This window comes from Labrus mixtus, chromosome 4 (assembly GCF_963584025.1).
Source record: "Labrus mixtus chromosome 4, fLabMix1.1, whole genome shotgun sequence".
NCBI lineage: Eukaryota > Metazoa > Chordata > Actinopteri > Labriformes > Labridae > Labrus > Labrus mixtus.
Genome location: NC_083615.1, coordinates 4,855,302 through 4,875,693, shown reverse-complemented (window position 1 = coordinate 4,875,693; position 20,392 = coordinate 4,855,302). Strand labels below are relative to the sequence as shown.

The following is a 20,392-nucleotide window of genomic DNA, read 5'->3' as shown; positions in this document are numbered from 1 at the left end:
CTTTTAGATTTTGTTTGCTCAAGGGGGGATTCAGATTCAACTTAATGTGGGAGGAGGGTTGTGTACAGTAACTACTGTACAAGAGAAACATCATCATAAACCTCCCCTCTGCCACGCCCGGCAGTTTGACTTATTCAACTCTAGAGCATCGGATCAGTGTCAGAGTTTTTCAGCTTCTTCAGTTTCTTCTTCGCGACACTCTTTTATGTAACATAGCGAGAACTGGAATGAGGTCAAATGCCAACGTGCTGATACGTCTGGTTTATTCCTGCTCTTGTCAAACTACTACGAGGACGATGACGTCTAGACTGAAGAAGAGTCCCTTGTTAGGTAGTCCCTTTCCTTTGAAGCAGTGGAAACCCACAATGCCCTGCATAGCTTTGTGTGGAGAGCACCAGTGTGGAAATAGGGCCGCATTAAGAGCATCTATATATAGTGGATTGTATCCTTGATACCACTGGTTGTTTGGTAAGACAGTGAAACCAGGTTGACTTATAAGGATTTAAGGCTGCTGCCCCCACTGGAAGTTTGTAATTTATTTTCATTGAGGAATTAAAAAAAAAAAAAACTCTGCTGAAGGAAAAGAAGCGACCTCCTCCTGAACCGCTCATTAGAGTTTGCCTTTGCTGCCCCCTTTTGGTCAGATTCCAAGAAAATTAAGCCTCACTTATGTGTGTCTTTTCTTCGCTCATCCTGCAAATGTGCATCGTTTGGCTGGCCGTCTGTAAACCTCTAAATCCCGCCTCGCATTTCCAATCAGATCCCAGTTGTCATGTGAGGACCTGTACGTGTCGGCATTTGTAGTCTAAAAAAAAAAAAAAAAAAAAGGTCTTTACCATTTTTCTTGGACCAGATCCAGAATAGTTAGACTGCTCATGAAGTACCAGAGAGAGGGGTCGACTCGTAATGTGAATCTATACTTAGCACAAAGGCCAGATAGCTGAATACTCTCACGCCATGCGAGACCTGGTCAAGGTCTGTGTGATCAGGAGATGGTTTGCCAGGTATTCCTGAGTTACTGCAGTTAATTAAAGAACAAAGATACCGTATCTGGTCTACTGAATGAGAGCTTTTTTGCTTCTTTTTTTTTTACATTTTGTGTTGTCTTTAGTCACAGAATTCTAAAGGAATTTTCTGAACAGCCTGTTTCACCTCAGTGCGATTATATTTGACCGCATGTGAAAGAGAAAAGAACCGTACAGGAGAATCTGTACAAGGGCAGGAATGATCATTCATCCCTTCCTCCTCGTGAAGCCTAACCGGAGTTGGCACTGTGGGAGTGTGTGTTTGCTCTGCAGCATTGCTGTAGTGCACCGTCACATTTTTTAACCTACACAGATGTTTTCTAAAGGCAACATGAAATATTCATGGGGAGATTATCTCAGCAGTCGGCTTCATTCTCTCTTCCTGACTGATTCGCTAAAGAGAAAACAATGACGCTTCAGCGCCCGTGTTTAATTTCAAAGAAAATAAACAAAGCAGAGCTCCTTTTTTCCTCTTGCTCCCTGGCACACACATGTTCTCACATACCAACATGCATTGTGCACACATGTCCCGATGCATACCACAGTCGTGCAGATTGTAATAACGCACATGAAAGAGAGTGGTGAAATGAGTGTGTTTGTAGGTGCGTGACTGTACAGTGTGTGCACGTTTCCTCCAGCTCTGGCTTTGCACCATGAGGCGGTTGCTAAGAAACCAGGAGTGCTGTGCCTCTTATTTCAGCTCGGTTCAGTGTAGTTCAGTTAAGCTTATTGCCCCTGTGGGGAAATTTGTTTTGCAGCAGCAAAGACCACAACAATAAATAGTAAACACTTAAGACCCAAATACACAAACAAGGCAAGGGCAAGGGAGGGGGGGGCAAGGGCAGGTTTTCCCTCCTGCACAATTTCTAATCATCAGGATTATTGCTAAATATTATTTTTAACAAACAGTGAGAGAGGATTTTTTTTTCTATCTGTTTTACATTTCCCAAAAGAAACTTGAAGCCTTCGATTAGTTTTCACAGGGAAGCTCTTTATCCCGAAACAGAGAACAAAAAATCATTGTAACCAGTCCTTTCACCATCATTCATCCAGGAGACTCATGCACTTACACACTCATGCACACACACTCCAGGTTCTTTTACTATAGAGTGTGAACTCAATTGAAAGTAGGACAGCCCTGCCTGTAGTGTCTCCACAGTAGTTAACAGAAGGAGTCATTTGCTTTCCTCACTTTGCATCTGCTTCATCCATGTGCTTCTCTATAAGTAGACCACAGTTCAAATTAAAAAAACAAAAAACACCTTCTGAACATTAATAACAGATGCTTTTCCACCTGCCATTTTATTAAGTTGTAGAGCTGATTATCAGAAGAAAACTGCAAATCTACAGTCAGGAACAGTTCACATTAGTCTTGTTCCTGTGATGAGTAACTTGGAATTGTCATAACAGATTTTTGTTTTCTGAGGTTGAAACTTTGATGGTCTTTTTCTTGGCTCTGTTAAGCATATCTGACAATCTATCTGAGTTCACAATCTGTCAAACGTCCGCTCTACCCTAAGCCACGAGGGGCTTTTTGAGCACGTATTGTTATGAGTTTAGGGTTCTTAGTAATGCTAAGTAAACAGTGAGGAGCTTCCATTATTCATGTTGCTCAAGCTTAATTTGAAACACCCCACACCGTCATTACACTGCTGCTTTTTTTCTTCTCACAGCCTGGATGCATGAACAGTAGGAGTTTTTGTCCAACAAATCCATTTGTGAACTTTAATTGATGCCTATTTTAAAGGTTTCCTTTTCTCATCAATATTCGATTTCACATTTGGTCAATAAAAATGTAGCAAGCGTACACATATACTCCAGTATTTTAAACACTGTCTTATCTTGTCACAGATTAACATTTGCTTTCATGTCTTAACCTTTGCATCCTTTCTTGTATCTAAATAAAAAAAAACCCTCACTTGTTCTGCCACATTTACAGATGTATGTATGTAAAGATCTGTTATTTAGTAACACATGGATTTAAATAACCTTACACACAGCCGGCCTTAATTACAGTGACTTATTTTTTATTTTTGTTCAAACTTACATGTGTTGTGTCAACTTGTTGGCTCTGTTGGGGTGTGGATTTTGTGGTGCTGTTGAACTGTATTGGGTTTTATCGACAGGTTTTTCTATGACTTTTGTTCAACCCCGAAAAAATCAGTGAGGGTTGACTATAAAACAGAAGGAACTCTATGTAATAATTTACTAGATATGATGCTATTCTCTAATAGTCAACAGAATTTAAAACTTGATGTGTGCTTTAAATTAATTTAAAAATAACTTGTAGCATCTTTTTGACTTGTATCATCCTTGATTTTGTTGTGTCCTACAGTGCCGACCTTTCCCATCAATCCTTAACTGACCTCTTCTCCATCTTTTTCTGCCTCTTCTAGTTTGCCCGAATCACTGCAAGCTGGCCTGCACAGACAGAGGGGAGTGTTGCCACAGCCAGTGCCTGGGAAGCTGCACCGAACCCAACAACGACATGGCATGCTCGGCCTGCCTCCACTACCACCACGGGGGCCGCTGTGTGCCCGACTGTCCCCCCAACACCTACAAGTTCGAGGGCTGGCAGTGCATCACCATGGACGTGTGCTCTCAAGTGCACCTGCAGGGTGACAATAACTTCGTCATCCACGGGGGAGAGTGTATGCCCGACTGCCCGCCTGGCTTCACGCGCAACGATACTAATCGGTAAAGACGGTAGCCTTCACTTCTAGTTTAGATCCTGATGGTGTGTGAAGTATCATCCGGGTGACACGCTGGATGTTAGAATTAATTTGTCATTTTTAATGTTCAAAAAAAGCTCCTAAAAAGAATCTTTCCTACTTAACTTCCAAGGTTTCCACAGTCCTAAGTAGCCAATGTCCTGCATTTGAGTGTGTACAGAGTAAAACCTCAGCCTCTTCATAGAGAGACTGAAAGGTCATCGTATAGATTTCTTGATGGTTTAACTGTGAATAGCAGTGTGGATTCTTTCACTTATGAAAGCTGTATGTGCTCAATGTTTATTTTGCAGAAAGTAATCATTTGAGTACAGCATCCTTGAGCTGAACTGCACCTGACCGTGCTCTTAATGAGTTCCTTTCTTAAACAAAGCTTGAAGTGCTAAAGGTTAAGAGCGTGTCGCACTAATAAAGATTCAAGTTCACGCTTCTAACACTGTTAAGAAAAAGACTTAAAGGTGCCTTGAGACCCAGCTCAAACGGCCACCTGACATTTCCTTTTGTTAAAATGGACAAGAAAATGTCTTTTGTTTGCAACATTCCTCCCTGTTTTGTCTCCACAACTCCCAAAGTTTCCACTTTCGTGTCTCAGCTGCTGTATATTTTTTGGCCCAAAGTACCGCTGTTTTGTCTCTGAGGTCAAACGCAGTGAGTCACTCTCACGAAAACCCGGAGTTCAGACGAGGGCCCATAAAAGATTAAACTCTCAGTTTGCAGCCGTGACCTTGTATCATTCTGTGAATTTATTTGCTTGAATCCTTTTGGAATGCTCGGGGAGGCAGGGGAGTGGACGGATGGATTCAGAGTGAGGTTGAAGAGTTCATGTCGTTTGATTCACTCGTTCTTTTGACGATTTTAGATTTTCTTCTCACGAGCTTTCCTCCTTGTTTTTCATGTACACAGCATGTTATGCAGCGCCTGCAACGGTCCTTGTGACAAGCCCTGCGCGTCCGCTGTCATCGATTCTGTGGATGCTGCTCAGCTTCTAAAAGAGTGCACCGTCATCGAAGGCAACCTGGACATCAACATCCGCCGGGGAAGTGAGTGCACTTTTTTGCAAAAAACAATTTGCCTTTAACACGACACATACAGTTAGCGTTGCAGTTTAAATAGGAAGATCAAACTACACTGCATCATGGGAAATGCGAGCAGACTAAACAAACTTTACTCTGCTGTGTTGCACCTCACTTATAAAGAAAGATAAAGTAAAGGTCCTGATTGTATTAGCTACTGTGAAGGCCACTAAATCTACATTAACACATTATGTTAGAGTGCTGTTTATTTGCTTAGTGGACAGGATGACTCACGAGCTAATCTCCACATATGATAAAGCTCCTACAATACAGCGCCCTGTGGTATATTTGCAGACAGAGATAGCCCGGGTGTCACAGTAGCTTTGGATGTCCATGTGTATAATTAAATGTGCCTTTTTAATATGCTGTTGTGTGTGTGTGTGTGCGCCTGTGTGTGTGTTTATCCCCTGTCCCCAGATAACATAGCGTCTGAGCTGGAGAGCTTCATGGGGTTGATCCAAACAGTGACGGGCTATGTGAAGATCCGACACTCCCACGCACTTGGCTCGCTGTCCTTCCTCAAGAGCCTACGTTACATCAATGGACAGGATCTCATCGAGAAGTACGGCTCGTCTGCTCCGTCTGTCTGACAGTAGATGTGTGTGTGTGTGTGTGTGTGTGTGTGTGTGTGTTTGTGGTGGCTGAGTGAATAAGAGAACACGACTAAAACGCAGGCCAGTGGGTTTTTGCCACCAATGTTCGATCAAAGATAGAGCCATGACACAGTGGATGTTTGCATTAGTGCACAGATCTTAAAATAACCGTGTCTATGGATTGACAACAGGTCTGTGAGCCTCGCCCTCATCCTCATATCAGCAGCACTTTGAGATATGAGGGAAAGTTTTTTTTTTGGTAATGGCCAAAGAGGTCATGGGAAATCCTGTCGCCCTCCTTGTTGTCGTTTCTCCCAGGGTAAAGTTTCAGTCGGAGGAATGCTGAGGATGGCAGGCATTCGCTTCCCTCTGGAAGTGTTGCTGCTGCGTTACTTGGACGGCTTGAGCTCAAAGTATTAGCCTGGCGCTGTTTCCTGATTCATGTCGTCCGCAGTACAAACCTCTGGCTCATTGTCAGACAGACACACATACCTGAGCTCAGTGTACCTGTGCTAGTGCTTAACGCTGCCACCAGGTGGCAAAACTTTGAACCTCTTCCCTGTCGACTTCAGCTCTCACAAAACATTTCCACAGCTCATTCGGCACCACACGGTTCACCTATAAGAGATTGTTTTTTAACCTCAACCCTTTCGATCTCTTCCATCATCAGCATGTACGCGTTCTCAGCCATCAACAACCAGCACCTGCAGTACCTGTGGGACTGGAATCAGCACAACATAACTGTCCTGAACGGGCGTCTCTTCTTCCGCCTGAACCCCAAACTCTGCATGTCTGAGATCCACAAGATGTGGGATAAGTCGGGCATCACTGTGAAGCCAGAGGAAGGAGATTTCCGGAACAATGGTGAACGAGCAAGCTGTGAGTATGTTTACATGGACTTCGGCAGAATGTGCAGAGCTTTATTTGCATGGTGTATTTTGTTTTTCCATGTGTGCTTTAATGGTATTTCTTTGTCCCCTATAGGTGAAAGTCATATTTTAAAATTCAAATCTAACATCACAACAAGCCACGTGATCACGATGACGTGGGAGCGCTACCGGCCGCCAGACTACGGAGACCTGATCAGCTTTATTGTTTACTACAAAGAGTCGTGAGTACTCACAACAAGCAACTTATTATTCTCCATAACTATAATACAGTTACATAAATCTACACAGAGGCTGTTAGGGTTTGAAAAATGGGGTTCCAGGATGTAGAACAGTCAGATCTACATTTTCAAACACTGCTTTCACATACAAAAGATTTGATCTGAAAAATATGATCTTAATCCGGTTTTGTATATTAAAGCCCAATAAATACTTCCTGTGTGCACTTTTTGTTTCCAGCTTTTGGATGGATTTCCTGCCTATTAGGTGTTCTTATTTTAGATGACCAATGGATCAAGTCCTCTAATGCAAAACAACCGACCAAGATTGCGTCATATTCACAAAATTCCATGTCCTCTAATTGTTCTGAGTCTGGCTTTCATTACCTGTCAGATGTTCTTGTTGAAGGGTAACAAAGTGAACAAATGGCTGCCTTGAAGGGAGTAAATCAATCAAACGTTGTATTGTTATGATTTGGAAAACGGGTTGGCAGTTTTGTAAAGTACACAACATTTGTAAAAAAAAAAAGAGAGCTCAAATGTACAAAAACTATCGAAAGTATTTGAAGGCATCCATCCACAAACGTTAACTAGAACGTGTTCAGCTCTGACCTCAAATTTGGACAGGAATGAAATGAATCATTTTGTTTTATAGACAACCATTTGTATGTCTTCTCAGGCCTTTTCAGAACATCACTGAGTTTGATGGCCAAGATGGCTGCGGCTCTAACAGCTGGCACATGGTGGACGTGGATCTCCCTCCGGATAGAAACGGTGACCCCAAAGTCAGTCTTCAACACCTCAAACCCTGGACCCAGTATGCTATTTTTGTGAAGGCCATCACCCTGCAGGTGGAGGACAAACACATCACAGGGGCAAAGAGTGAGATAGTCTACATTCGAACGCGCCCATCATGTAAGTTTGATCGTCAGTCTGTTGTCACCAGTACTGCAGTTATTCCTCACAGTGTTTGAAAAATCATGAGTGACGGTAATCTCAGCGTCTCCTAACACTTTAATATAACTTTATCACCATTTCTGCCCTGTTACAGTGCCATCAATGCCCAAAGACCCCCGTGCATATGCCAACTCCTCCACCAAGCTGTTGGTGAAGTGGTCACCTCCAGCCTTCCCAAACGGAAATCTGACGTACTACCTGATCCGCTGGCAGCGACAAGCTGAAGACAGAGAGCTCTACCAACATAACTACTGCTCCAAAGGTCTGAATACCTTTATTCTACTATAATATTATATATATATATATATATATATATATTTATAATTAACTTACAGACCTACAGAGTGGTATCGGTCTTGTCTTCTTACTTTCTGCAAGAAAATGAAGAAGTATTTCACCAAATATGAATTGATAACTGTACTGTTTTTAATTCTCTGTGTTTAGGAAATATATAAGCATTATGTCTTGTTATTCTGAAAAACATTCTTTATCTCTCCTCATACAGAGCTGAAGACCCCGATCCGCATCCCGGCCACAGGGCTCACGGACATGGAAGACAACACCAAGCCCACCAAGTCTGACCTGGCGGGGGGAGAGAAGGGTCCGTGCTGCGCCTGCCAGAAGACGCCAGAGGAGAAAGACCGGGAGAAGGACGACCGCGTCTTCTTCAAAGTTTTTGAGAACTTTCTTCACAACGCCATCTTTCTGCCGAGGTAAAGCACCGGCCTCGCGGTGGTCTGCTTAAACACTTTGCTGTGCTCCTGCGCAGTGCTGTCTTTCAGCCCGCCAAGCGCTGAGCTTGTTTGCCCTGACGGGTCAGAATGAGGAACAAGGTGGCGGTGCTGGGGGTAATAGGCTCCTCTTTGAGCTGACGGGATCCTGCCATGGGGGGCGTGGATGGACCAGAGGGGGGGGGGCTTTGGCTGGGCCTTTTTTTTTTGTCAGGCGGCACAGATGAGGAGACACGCTGAGTCCAATCCATAGCCTTCTTAGCGCTTGTGGTTTTCTGTTGCCATGGCAACAGTGGCAAGGGGGGGGGGGGAGTTAGGAGACCTGGCAGGCGGCAATTTAAGCAACACAAACAAACCCAGGAGAGAGATGTGATTAAGGAGTCTGAAGGCCCAGTTTGGCCGACACTCGTAGCTGCTTAGGCCTGTGTTTCGCACAATAGAGATTGACATCTGTGTTGTGTTATCATTTAACGTACTCGTGGCTAAGACTCTCAGAGAGTCCCACTCTGTCTATACATGGATAAAAAGAGTGTGGGAGGAGAACAGTCATACATAACATATACATCTCATAACATCCACCAAAGTCGAACATGGAGACCTTTTCTATACTTGTTGCTGCGTTCCCATAACATTTTGCGTCCTCCTCTGCTCCTTTGTGATGCGCTTGAGGAATTGGATCAATATGCCTCTGAAGGATGATAATAAAACATGGCTTTCTGTTGTAATTAAACACATATCTGCCCCTCCTCAGCGCCCCTGCTGCTCTCTCAGGCTGTGTTGATTTGTTATAGTATAGCTGTCAAGGAAACAGTCGTGTGGCAGGTCCCCGCGCCTGCAGCGTTCAGCGTTCAGGGTTCAGCCTGCGTATGCACAGACTCTCCGCTGTAACAGAGCCAACATTTATAACAGCTCACTCCAGGGGGAAAAAGGCCTCGAAAAAACGGGCAAGGTTTTTTCAAAAGTTCAGGGGTTTAGACCCGGGGTGAAGAGAAGGAGGGTGGGTGAAAACAGAAACAGAAAGAAGAGGAAATGTTTTCCATTCTGTCCCGCTCCACTCGGCTCTCCACTCTCCTCCTCCCCTTGCACGCTCCCTTTGTTCGGGACTTTTTTTTTTCTCTCTCTCTCTCTCTCGAGCGAGACAGCTGCCAGGAAATGTACAGTGAATCCATCTGGAATTTAAATGAATGAGGGAAGAGCCCCATCAGCGCTGGAAGACAAACAGAAAGTAAGGAAGGCAGGCAGACTGATTAACTGGAGGAGAGGAGGTTTGCTGCCAGTGTTGCTCAAGGAGAGCATCTGATGCGATCCAAAACCTGTCATCATCTCACAGGAGCTTTTATTTACTGTAATAACCTGATGTTAAAACTCATGATGAATATATACAAGAGAGATTGATAGAGACTCGCTGGATGTTACGTCTTCCTCTGTCAGTTCCAGACAGCCTTCACTCTTCTTGTGCAATACGTGTGGTTACCACAGACTCCATGTGTAGTCCTCTGTGGAGCCCATTGCATAAAACCTTTTATTATTTTTTTTGCGTGCGAGGTCAGGACACTAACTGTAGTAACTCATTAGTTTTTAAGGACACGCTTCAGTCAGCTGAAGAGCCTCTTATTGCACACAGAGAAATGAGATCTCTCCAGTTTTCTCTTTGCCTGGCCTCTCCGTGTGGTCGATCAATTTGTCTTCTTCTTATTCTCACATAAAATATACGGGATAGACCCGAGATTTGCAGGCTACTCCCCCCTGTCAAGGTGTATCCGTTTGATGTACTGTCAGGACTAGCAGGATTGTACTACACCAGTTATATCTGCCAGAGAGGAATGTTGACATGTGAGTGCAACTTGACTCTCCCACAGAGCTGTCTGAGTCTGTGGGTGTTTGTCTGAACGGACACAAAAGATACTGGACTCTAGTTTAGCACAGATAGCCAGGCCTCCTTGTGTAGAAGAAGAAGAAGAAGAAGAAGAAGGAAAAAGAAGATATACTTTATTAATCCCTGAGGGGAAAATCTATTTCTTCCCTCTTGTTATCTCTTACCAAGCCCCCATGGACAGAGCAACCTGTACTGTAGAGCAAACTGTCAGTGAATTGACAGAAAAAAAAACAAGCTATTTTTTTTATTGTTGTCATTTCATACGAAGCAAAAATGGAAAGTCTAATAATTCTTGGTTATTTGTTTAGTCTTTGAACTTTAAAGGCTTTATATGCGATTTTTTGATCCAGCAGATGTCGCCCTTGAGCACCAGCATGAAACCAAAACAAGTCGCGCTGCATTGCTGTGTTAGCATGCTAATGCTAGCGATCTTTATTATGCTCGTATCTTCACACTGCATGTAAATTTACCTGAAATGAGCGTGATCTAGAAACACAGTTAAGCAGTGAGTACAGTATGTTATTCTTCTTTTCTCTAGTCCCTCAATTAAACAACTTTTATACGCGAGGGGAGGAGTCAGCCGGCTGTCCTGGCGATGTAAACAAAGTGAAGATAGGACTCTGGAAACTCTGAAAACATCACAGACAGTGGGACTCGGGTGTTACACCCATTGTAGACAGTCATGACTCACAGAGTTATTTTCAGAGGATATACTTGATTTATGTTATATTTAAGTGTGAAACATCACATAGAAAGCCTTTAAGGAATTTGCTCATTTGTTGTACTTTTGATGTTTTGGAGTGAAATTGTGTTGGGTATTTTTCCCAATTAATTATAGAATTAACTCTGTGAAAATTAATCAATAATACAATATTATTACCTGCTCTTTTGTAATGTTAACAGACAAAGAGACCTGCTTTTTGTAAAGTGTCTCGAGATAACACTTGTTATGAGTTGACCCTATACAAATAAAAATTGATTGATGATTGATTGAATATTAATCGTCTCAATTCAGCACATAGTAGTAACCGGACACAGAATGAATCACCCCTGATCTTTTTCACATGCTGTTATTAAAAACCTAGTGACCCGCTCATGCTCTTCTCATCCCATCTCCAAACAACCTCTAGACATTTATCACCTTGCAGGCTGCCTATAAAGGCTCCGTTCACTATATATGACCCTGCTGTCAATACAGGTTTTCTTTTTCCTGCTCAATCAGAGTCAGGGTTCTCTTCTCTGTCTCGTCTGGCTCAGCCGCAGCTTTCTGCAGGTAACAGTTTAAAGGTAACTGTAGGCGAGGTGCCCTGTGTCATCAGCTGTGTATGTGCCGCTCAAGACGGCTCCGCGGCTCATCATCCGCACCGACAGACTACGTGTCTATTTGCAGCTATGCCCCCAGTGTGGCTGCTGCACATTGGTAACCGAGGTTGAGCCGTTATGTTCAGAGTTTTGGTGTCAAATGTTTCCCTACTGGCTGATATATATATATATATATGAGCGTTTCTTTCCTTGTAGTCTTTAATTTTTCTTGATTAAAATTCATTGGACTTGTTGTGTTTTTCTCACTGTGGAAAAATCTCTCAGTCTGTCTTTTTTTCTTTTTTGTGTCTGCTCTCCTCACTATGATCTGTCTGACCTCATCCGCCCAAACTGCTCCACAGGGAGCTGTATACAGCATCTGGACACATGTCACACACACACTCCACCCGCCTTAGAAGGATGCTTTAGTTTGGGGAGTTATAAAACCACAATTATTTGTTACAGTAGAATTTCAGTGTTTTTTTAGTCTGTTATGATCATGACCGACTTTACCATTTCTTTACACCTGCTGCATCGCTTGTCCCTCTGTTTTTCAGACCTCCAGACCGCAAACGTAGAGATGTTTTTGGCGTGGCTAACGACACTCTGTTAAACGACCTTGGCGGTAGGGGGAACAGCACCTTTGGCCCGGGGGATAACACTACAGATGGAATACCTCCCATCAGGGAGTATCCGTTCTCCGAGGAAAAGAGCACAGCAGAATATCTAGAAATCCCAAACCTGCGACCTTTCACTGTGTACCGCATCGACCTCCACGCCTGCAACGAGGAGGTGGGCCGCTGCAGCGCAGGATCCTTCGTTTTCTCCAGGACCAAACCTGCAGGTCAGAAAATATTCCACTCTGTGATGACAATGTGCGGCAGTATGCAGTAACACCTTCTCTCACTTCAGTGCAGACATATTTCTGTTTGTAAAATGATGTGTGTGGTTTTGTTGCACAGTCAGAGCAGACGACATCCCTGGAAAGGTGATCTACGAGAGGAGCGACAAGGTGGAGGGTTGTGTGGTGCTGCACTGGAAGGAGCCTGTTATGCCCAACGGAGTCATCCTCATGTATGACATCAAGTACCGCCTCGGGACTGAGGTAAGCCAGCCTGCGTTTAATTACAGTGCAGGCACCAGGCATGTTTTCAGCATGTATTCCAAGCACTGCTTGAAATAATGTTTGTGACTAATAGGGATGGGAATGGCAGTGTATCTCACGATATGACACCCTATACATGGCCTACCGTAACGAGAATGTCACAATACATCAATTCTGCACTACTGACGATCAGAGAATGATACATCCATTATCTGTTTAACACAAAATGCCCCTATAAAGGAAAAGTGCAGTATTAGGGTGTCAGTTTCTTTCTTTTCACCGCTGTCCAACATTATCCGGGTGTCTTTTTCTCCTTCTTTTATCCTGCTGTCTACTTCTTCTTTGGCCAAGTAACATCTGTTCACGTTACCCTCCTTCATGTCAGAAGCTTGCCATATGGATATTTGGTCCCACCCTCAGTAACCAATACAGTTTTCCAAAACCATTGTCAAAGCAAAATGTTTCTTCATCTGTATTATTTATTTAAAACAAAAAAAATATATATATGATCTTCGAGGATCAAACATCACTCAGCATTGTTAATTTTTTTTTGTATTTTTACATTTTACAGTCCAAGCCTGACCTGATGGACTTTGGCCATTGGCTGTTTTTAATGTCTTTCAAAACAGTAACCCGGGATGTGTGTGTTTCTTTCAGCCTGAGAAACACGAGTGTGTGTCACGACAGCATTACCGCGAGCACAGAGGAGCTCGGCTGTCCAACCTGGGCTCAGGGAATTACTCTGCTCGCGTGCGCGCCACCTCTCTCGCAAGCAACGGCTCGTGGACAGAGAGCGTGTTCTTCTACGTGCCTCCGCCAAAACGTAAAACTTCTCACACAACACATTCTGCACATTTACATATTTTTGTCAAAGAAGAAAAACACACTTTTGAAGTCGGTGCTGATAACTTTTCTGTGTCTGACAGGAGACAATGGTGTTACGTTCTACTTGGTCATCATTATTCCCATCATAGTGACGCTCTTCATTGCCAGCCTCACCACAATTCTCTTCTTTGTGAACAAAAAAAGGCAAGTCCCTCCACGAACACGCACGTTGCCAGGCAAACTGTCTGGGCGATGATGTTCTGCATCACTGTGCTCATGAAACTTAATGGCCGGTGTAATGTTCATTAGCAGGTGTTTTTGTTTTCATTAACATTCCCCTGTCGTAAAACGGAGACTTCCCATAAAGAATTACACGCGGCGTCCACAATCAGAAAAAAACCCTGTTCGCTAACCTCGGCTGTGTTTGTGTCAACAGGAACAGTGACAGATTGGGGAATGGAGTCCTTTACGCCTCTGTTAACCCAGAGTACTTCAGTGCAGCTGAGAGTAAGAATATCTATTTTCTCTCTTCTTCTTTTTTTTTTTGTGTAACATCAAATCACAGACCGGAATATCTTTGTACTGATTTGCAAGACAACAGTACGACTCCCTGATGTTACAACAAAACACTATACTGTATGAAATGTCTCAAAATGTCTTAAACAAGTACGTGTAAGTGGATGGACTGACAAAGAAATTGCCACATTTGATATCTGGAAAAACCAACAGTATATTTTTCCGGTAATGTACTTAACCTGCTGTCCCGTCCTTTTTGTTTCCAGTGTATGTCCCAGATGAGTGGGAGGTGGCCAGAGAGAAGATCACCATGCACAAGGAGCTGGGCCAGGGCTCCTTCGGCATGGTGTATGAAGGGATCGCCAAGGGAGTGGTCAAGGACGAACCTGAGACGCGCGTGGCCATCAAAACGGTCAACGAGTCGGCCAGCATGAGAGAGCGCATCGAGTTTCTGAACGAAGCCTCGGTCATGAAGGAGTTCAACTGTCACCATGTGGTAAGAAAAAAAACAAAAAAAAAAACAGTTACTATTAGACACCTGAGTGAGAAATCCTGCAGATGAATCACGGCACAGCAGGTTGTTCTATTTTTATCCAGTTGTGTGACAGTACTCAGGTTCTCAAACTTTGTTTCTTAATTGTAATATGGGGCATTCATTCGTATTGCACCTTTTTGACTTCTCCCACTTTCTGTTATGAACAGCTATCTGTTGTTTTGTGATTGGTGCAGGTCCGGCTGCTGGGCGTGGTCTCTCAGGGACAGCCAACCTTAGTGATTATGGAGCTGATGACCCGTGGAGATCTCAAGAGCCACCTGCGCTCTCTGCGCAAAGAAGTAAGCCTCTTTTCCTCACACACATACGCACACACACTCACATACTTCACTACTGTTTTTTTTTAATGGTGTAAATTGTTTTGGGTTGTTTGAATTGTCTTTTTTATGTATGGTGTTTTCTTTTATCAAGACCTTAAGAAATGTTTTAATTGAACTGAATATTCTGTCATTTCAGTCTTTCTCCCTGTTCATTAGTCCACACAAAGCATCCTTCCCCCACTTTGTATTTCTGAACTGGCATCTTGGAAAGCAAGAAAAAGATGACTGACTGCAGAGCTTAACCGTGTTTTTTTTTTCCCTTCCCAGAACTCCACAACCCAGGTCCTACCCCCGCTCAAAAAGATGACCCAAATGGCAGGGGAAATCGCCGATGGCATGTCGTACCTTAATGCCAACAAATTTGTCCACAGAGATCTCGCTGCCAGGAACTGCATGGTAGCAGAGGACTTCACTGTGAAGATTGGAGGTAAGTCCGGTTAATACGGTGGCATCAGCCTCCCCTGGTTGCTCAATGCTGAACCTACTCTGCCAGCCTTGTGAAATAAGTGTTTGGCTTTCACTGAGTGCCTGAGGCAGTGGAGTCTTAATGTAGATGGACGGAGGGGAGCGGGAGGGAGGAGGAGGTCAGGGGATGGATGAGCTCTCAGGAGCTTCCTCTCCGACACAGAATGAGTGATTTCTAATGGGTTTCCCAACCTCTGATTTTGTTTTTTTCTTCTCTTCAGATTTTGGCATGACGAGAGATATTTATGAGACGGATTACTACCGAAAAGGAGGGAAGGGCCTGCTGCCTGTCCGCTGGATGTCTCCGGAGTCACTGAAAGACGGCGTGTTCACCACAATGTCTGATGTCTGGTATGAGAACACATCACAATAAGGCCCTTCATTAAACATGTGTAAACCTGCACTAATCCGGGGCATGGAAACGATTCCAGAAATGTCTACATATTGTGTGTTTGTGCGTGTGGATCAGCTAAAACTATTCATGCTGGGGGAGTCAAAGTTATAAAAACACACAGATCACTTCTAAGCCTGTATTCTCAGCTACATTGTTACTTTACACTTTGAACATTCAGTATGTGTGTCTGCGCTATAAAAGCTTCCAAAACCATCAAAATCTTTTGGTCTCCTGCTGGCTCTCTGGAAATTCCTCTCTCTGTGACAGGAGAGCATAAAACAAGATTAATCTTTTTTTTCACAGACACCTTTTTTTAATGCCAGCTTGCACTGAAATCTCAACTAAGAGTGCTGCACATTTTTCTATCCAGACCGATATTGTTGTAGAGAAACACAAGTGTTTACTAGCTCCCCCTTGCAAGTTTTTGTTTCCCAACTCAGAATGTCCCTCGGGTCGGTCCCTAAGAGTGGGCTTAAACTACTCCAGATGTTCTCAAATGATAGGTTTGCCGTTCCCCGCACAAACCCACCTCCACATTTGTGTACTATAGCTTCCTCTTTGAAGTCGTACAAATGAACTTGTGTGTACGACGAACCCCAGTGTGGTCTCCTGAGGAATCCGCGAGTTGATGATTATTATTTTGTTGATCGAGAAAAGCTGTGTGAATGTGTCTGTCTCTGTTTGAGGCCAGGCAGATTCAGTGTTGTGATGAGGCTGTTTTATAGACAGTGGAGTTTACTCATCAACCTTTATTTAAGTTCTCGGAGAGATCATTGAGGGCGACCCTCATTTACAACGATGCTGAGAAAACAACGAGAGATGAGATAAAGCTACTACAGAAAATAAAATCAATAAAAGAGCAAAAAGAACAATAAAATATAAACACTAAAAGAATTTAAAAGCTTGAAATTACAACAGTGATAAGTCAGTAATTAAAATTAAAAACAGTCAGGTATTGGGTGGTTAAAAATAATGTTTCTAAAGTGTCCATAAGGGATGAAAGTGCTCAAACTCACGTCCTGTTGTAGAATATTCCAGGAGTTTGTTTCCCAACATATGTACTGCTGTATAATTATTTCCCCCTTTAATTTAAAGTATTTCGAGCCTTGGAGTAATGAACTTGTTATCGCTGACTTGTTCACTTGTTCTTAATACCAAGAATAACTTTGACTTAGTTTAACCTGATCAATATAACACGAGGAGATCAGGTTTCTGTACTGTAGGTAAGATGTAAGAATTTAAAGCATTATTTAGTTTTGTTCCTCAGTGTGTGCAACAGGATACATACACAGTGTAATTGGGTTTTTCAAATTCAATACAAGTTTAAAATACTAATTCCATTAAAAGTGACTTGATGAATTGGTTGTAGTTGTTCTGCTCTCAACTTCTCAACATCAGATGAAATGATGCAACTTGTGTTTACAGCAGAGTCAGGTCCGGATAGAGAAATGAATTGAAGCCAATGATAGAAAAAAAGATGGGTTGTTGTTTTATATTACACAACTCCAGTTTCCCCTGTAGACGCCGGCCAACCAATTTGTACACCATCAATGAAGTTCCCGTCCTCAGACCTTTTTTTATTAGATATTCCTCAATGAATCAGTTCAATGAATTTCACAAGAAAAAGCATCCCTGATAGAGTGAATACAAAGAGTGTGTATGCCCTTGCTGTGTGTGTCAAAAGGTTTTGATCTGAACGTATAGATGTGTTGTTATAGACACAGTATAGAAAAGGAAAGAAAAGAGTTTAGTCCAGTGAGAAAAAGCAGCTGGGCTTGCCTTCCTTCTGTACAACCATAACATTTTATCTGCTGTTCCGCTCAATTCAAGCATCAGATCAACTTTAAAGATATGTATGAAGTACAATTGCCTTGTTTGTTCCGCAGGTCATTTGGCGTGGTGCTGTGGGAGATTGCCACCTTAGCAGAACAGCCCTACCAGGGCATGTCCAACGAACAAGTGCTGCGTTTTGTCATGGAGGGAGGACTCCTGGACAAACCCGACAACTGCCCCGACATGCTGTAAGTCTGCTCGAACATGAACTGTTTCGCATTTCACTCTCGTGCTTTTTGATAGGCCTCGCAGATTTACGGTTGACCTTAGAGCGTGTATTTGTTTTGTCCTCGACTTGCACCGCCTCACATGTCCTCTCTCCCCATTAAATTTTTATCCCGGCGTCTATTTCGAGTTGTGGGTTTTACGTGTGTGGGATATCATGTGATGTGTGTGCTAAGGTAGAGGGCCTGACATTCACGTCATAGGTTAAATGTGGTCTGTTGACGACATTGCCCTGGTGGTCAGCTGGCACAAGGGGAGCATCCTCACCCGTCCTGCCTCGGCCCATAGAAGGGATGCCACGAGCCGTGTGTGAAAGATGCCCTGCATTCCGTCTGCCGGCAGCAGACGTGAGCAGTGGAGATGGTGTCCGTCCGTCAGCAGAGAGTGGACGAGACGGAGAAAGAATTCAATTTATTCACAGTTCATTTAGTAATCCATGTGGCTGTTAAAAGAGAGAAAACACAGCCTGCGTGTCAGCGTGCAGTGCTACATATATGCATGTCTCCTCTCTCCCTCTCTGACCTCAATAAGAAGGCATTCTGCTCTCTCTCCCCTCCCACTCTCCACGGCTGACCTCACCTTAGAAAGAGAGTGTGAGCAGAAAAAAGAGAGGCCCAGTGTTGTGCAGACACAAACCTCTGGTTTCTATGGCAGCCTGACTTTTTTGTCCTGATTACAGGAGTGTGTGGATTGTGTTACAGAGGTGGTGGTGGTGTTGGCGGTAGGGTGGGTGGGTGGGTGGGTTGTTCTGCTGCTCAACACACAGGGAAGTCAAGGGTTTCGCCACAGGTCCCCTTCGCTGCTGTGACTTAATGGAGATTTCCATAAGAGTGCTGAAGTGTGGTGAAGCCAGAAGTCGATTGCAAAAAAACAAATCAGGAAGATACAAGAGAAGAAAAGTCTGGAAAACAGGCGGGGGGATGAGTCATATTTGGAGAGCTTTGAGACGCCTCTTTGTTCCGTCTTTCCCATGGTCAGGTAGCTGTGGGTCACTGATTGGATTTCCCATGTTTCTGTCTAGAGTTTCCCTATCCACAAAAAGTGCATCCCTCCTCTCAGGGTTGGGCAAAAATCAGATGCAGACTCCCTGTGCTCGTAGTAAACATCACAATTTACTGAGGAATGCTGCAGTATCACTTACAGCCCTATTTTACTTCAAGGTTTCAGCAGGCCAAGGATGTTGCATTTGGAAAGTTTTGCAGTCCTGTTGTAAAAAAAAGAATCCTGTTCCGTTTGATTAAACGTTTAGCATAGATGTTGGGGAGACGGCTCTGTAATCTCATTGGGCCTGAAAGTGTGTCTGTTTCTTATTTTTATCTGACTGCTTCAAGGTCTTTTGTCCAATCTCTTTCTCTGTTGAACATTTTGGCTGGACTAGTGCAGTGTTGTTCTTCATCTTTTTATAAAAGCCAGACTGCCTCCAAGATTTTATTTTGGAAGACTTGAACAAGTAGCACAACACATATTTGCTTGTACACCTTAGTATCATGTTTTTTTTAAAAGCTGTCAGTATGCTTAAATATACTGCAGGGCTCAAATTCATGAAGGTTATTTATTATTCTAAAAGCCCTGGTGTAAGCGTGTCATGAATAGCACCGTCTTGGTCATTTAAAAACTGCTTTCAACTTAAAGCAGGACTTGTGGATATGAAAACAGACTTGAATGTACCAAATGTTAATTGAATAATAAAAAACACAAGTGACAACATAAAAAGCTGCAAAGTCTTGAATGAAAAAAAAAAAACTTAGCGGGAAAAAAAACAAGACATAAAATGTGTTTTTTGACCTTGAGGAGCTATTTCTGTAGCGGCTGAAAAACAAGTTTTTTTTTAATTCCGTTCATAGAGCTCTTCTAAGAAAATGAGCACTTACATGTTGCTTATCTTGTAGCCGACAGGTCAAATACAAGTCAAATTAACTTAATAGCATACGCATGTGTCTGCATGTGCCATGGTTGGTAAGATGTTGACAAGATGTCAAGATTTACTGCGGTGTTTGTTGTCTAAATTTGCATCAACAAGCCTGGGGAGCAGCAACAGATGGTGGAGGGAGAGTTTACCCTGGAGCTCTGAGCACTGCACATCTTTTCATGGGAGGTCTTAGGACATTTGAACCTCAACTTTAAGACACTTGCTGCAGTGCTGGTAAACAACCTAGAGCCGCCGCCCCCCCCTCCTGCTGCTTTAGAGTACGAACTGATCCGCATGCTTAAGCTCTACCCATAAGGAGAGAGGCTGGCACTGAGCTGCAGAGGACTGCAGAGACCACTGGGAGGGAAGGAGACACAGAAAACAAGAGCCAGGGAGAGATGACTGAGGTGTTAATGTCAGGAGGCCTTGCAGAGAATTCTGAGCTTGTTTTTTTGTATAATTGAAGTTGTGGTTTGTGGTGTTTCACCACACAACACTGTAAATTTTTTTTCCTTTTATGATGTTGTTTTGACATTTCCAAAGCTCGGCTGCTGGCCTGGCACGGTAACCTGAGGAATGATTTACTGTGCTGCAAAGTTTATGTAGCATTACTGATCTAAGTGTCAAATTTGTAATGTAGCAATGAATCACATGTATGCAAATTCTAAAGGTCCTATTGAACAAACAAAAAAAAACAACTTAATGCATGTAATTAAGTTTAAGTAAATAGTTGCTTAGTAAGCATTGCACTGGACATTTTTTAACAGCACACCTCTATGAAATGAATTTCCTACATCCAGGAGGTGAACATATGGCACATACATCATCAGACATACAAACACAGCAGAATGAAAAC

General features: G+C 43.2%; 1 protein-coding gene across 1 annotated transcript in view; it reads left to right on the top strand.

Annotated features, from left to right (window-relative positions):
• The window catches only part of igf1ra (insulin-like growth factor 1a receptor), a 72,311-nt gene that overhangs the window by 47,636 nt on the left and 4,283 nt on the right, over positions 1–20,392 (top strand). Inside the window, exons 3-20 of the mRNA XM_061035254.1 lie at positions 3,422–3,722; positions 4,658–4,794; positions 5,245–5,389; positions 6,091–6,299; positions 6,405–6,531; positions 7,205–7,440; positions 7,577–7,744; positions 7,988–8,195; positions 11,949–12,235; positions 12,354–12,496; positions 13,154–13,319; positions 13,423–13,525; positions 13,758–13,828; positions 14,104–14,333; positions 14,567–14,671; positions 14,978–15,137; positions 15,397–15,526; positions 17,456–17,590. Of these exons, the coding sequence (XP_060891237.1) occupies positions 3,422–3,722; positions 4,658–4,794; positions 5,245–5,389; positions 6,091–6,299; positions 6,405–6,531; positions 7,205–7,440; positions 7,577–7,744; positions 7,988–8,195; positions 11,949–12,235; positions 12,354–12,496; positions 13,154–13,319; positions 13,423–13,525; positions 13,758–13,828; positions 14,104–14,333; positions 14,567–14,671; positions 14,978–15,137; positions 15,397–15,526; positions 17,456–17,590 (3,061 nt within the window). The remainder of the gene's footprint in view (positions 1–3,421; positions 3,723–4,657; positions 4,795–5,244; positions 5,390–6,090; positions 6,300–6,404; positions 6,532–7,204; positions 7,441–7,576; positions 7,745–7,987; positions 8,196–11,948; positions 12,236–12,353; positions 12,497–13,153; positions 13,320–13,422; positions 13,526–13,757; positions 13,829–14,103; positions 14,334–14,566; positions 14,672–14,977; positions 15,138–15,396; positions 15,527–17,455; positions 17,591–20,392) is intronic.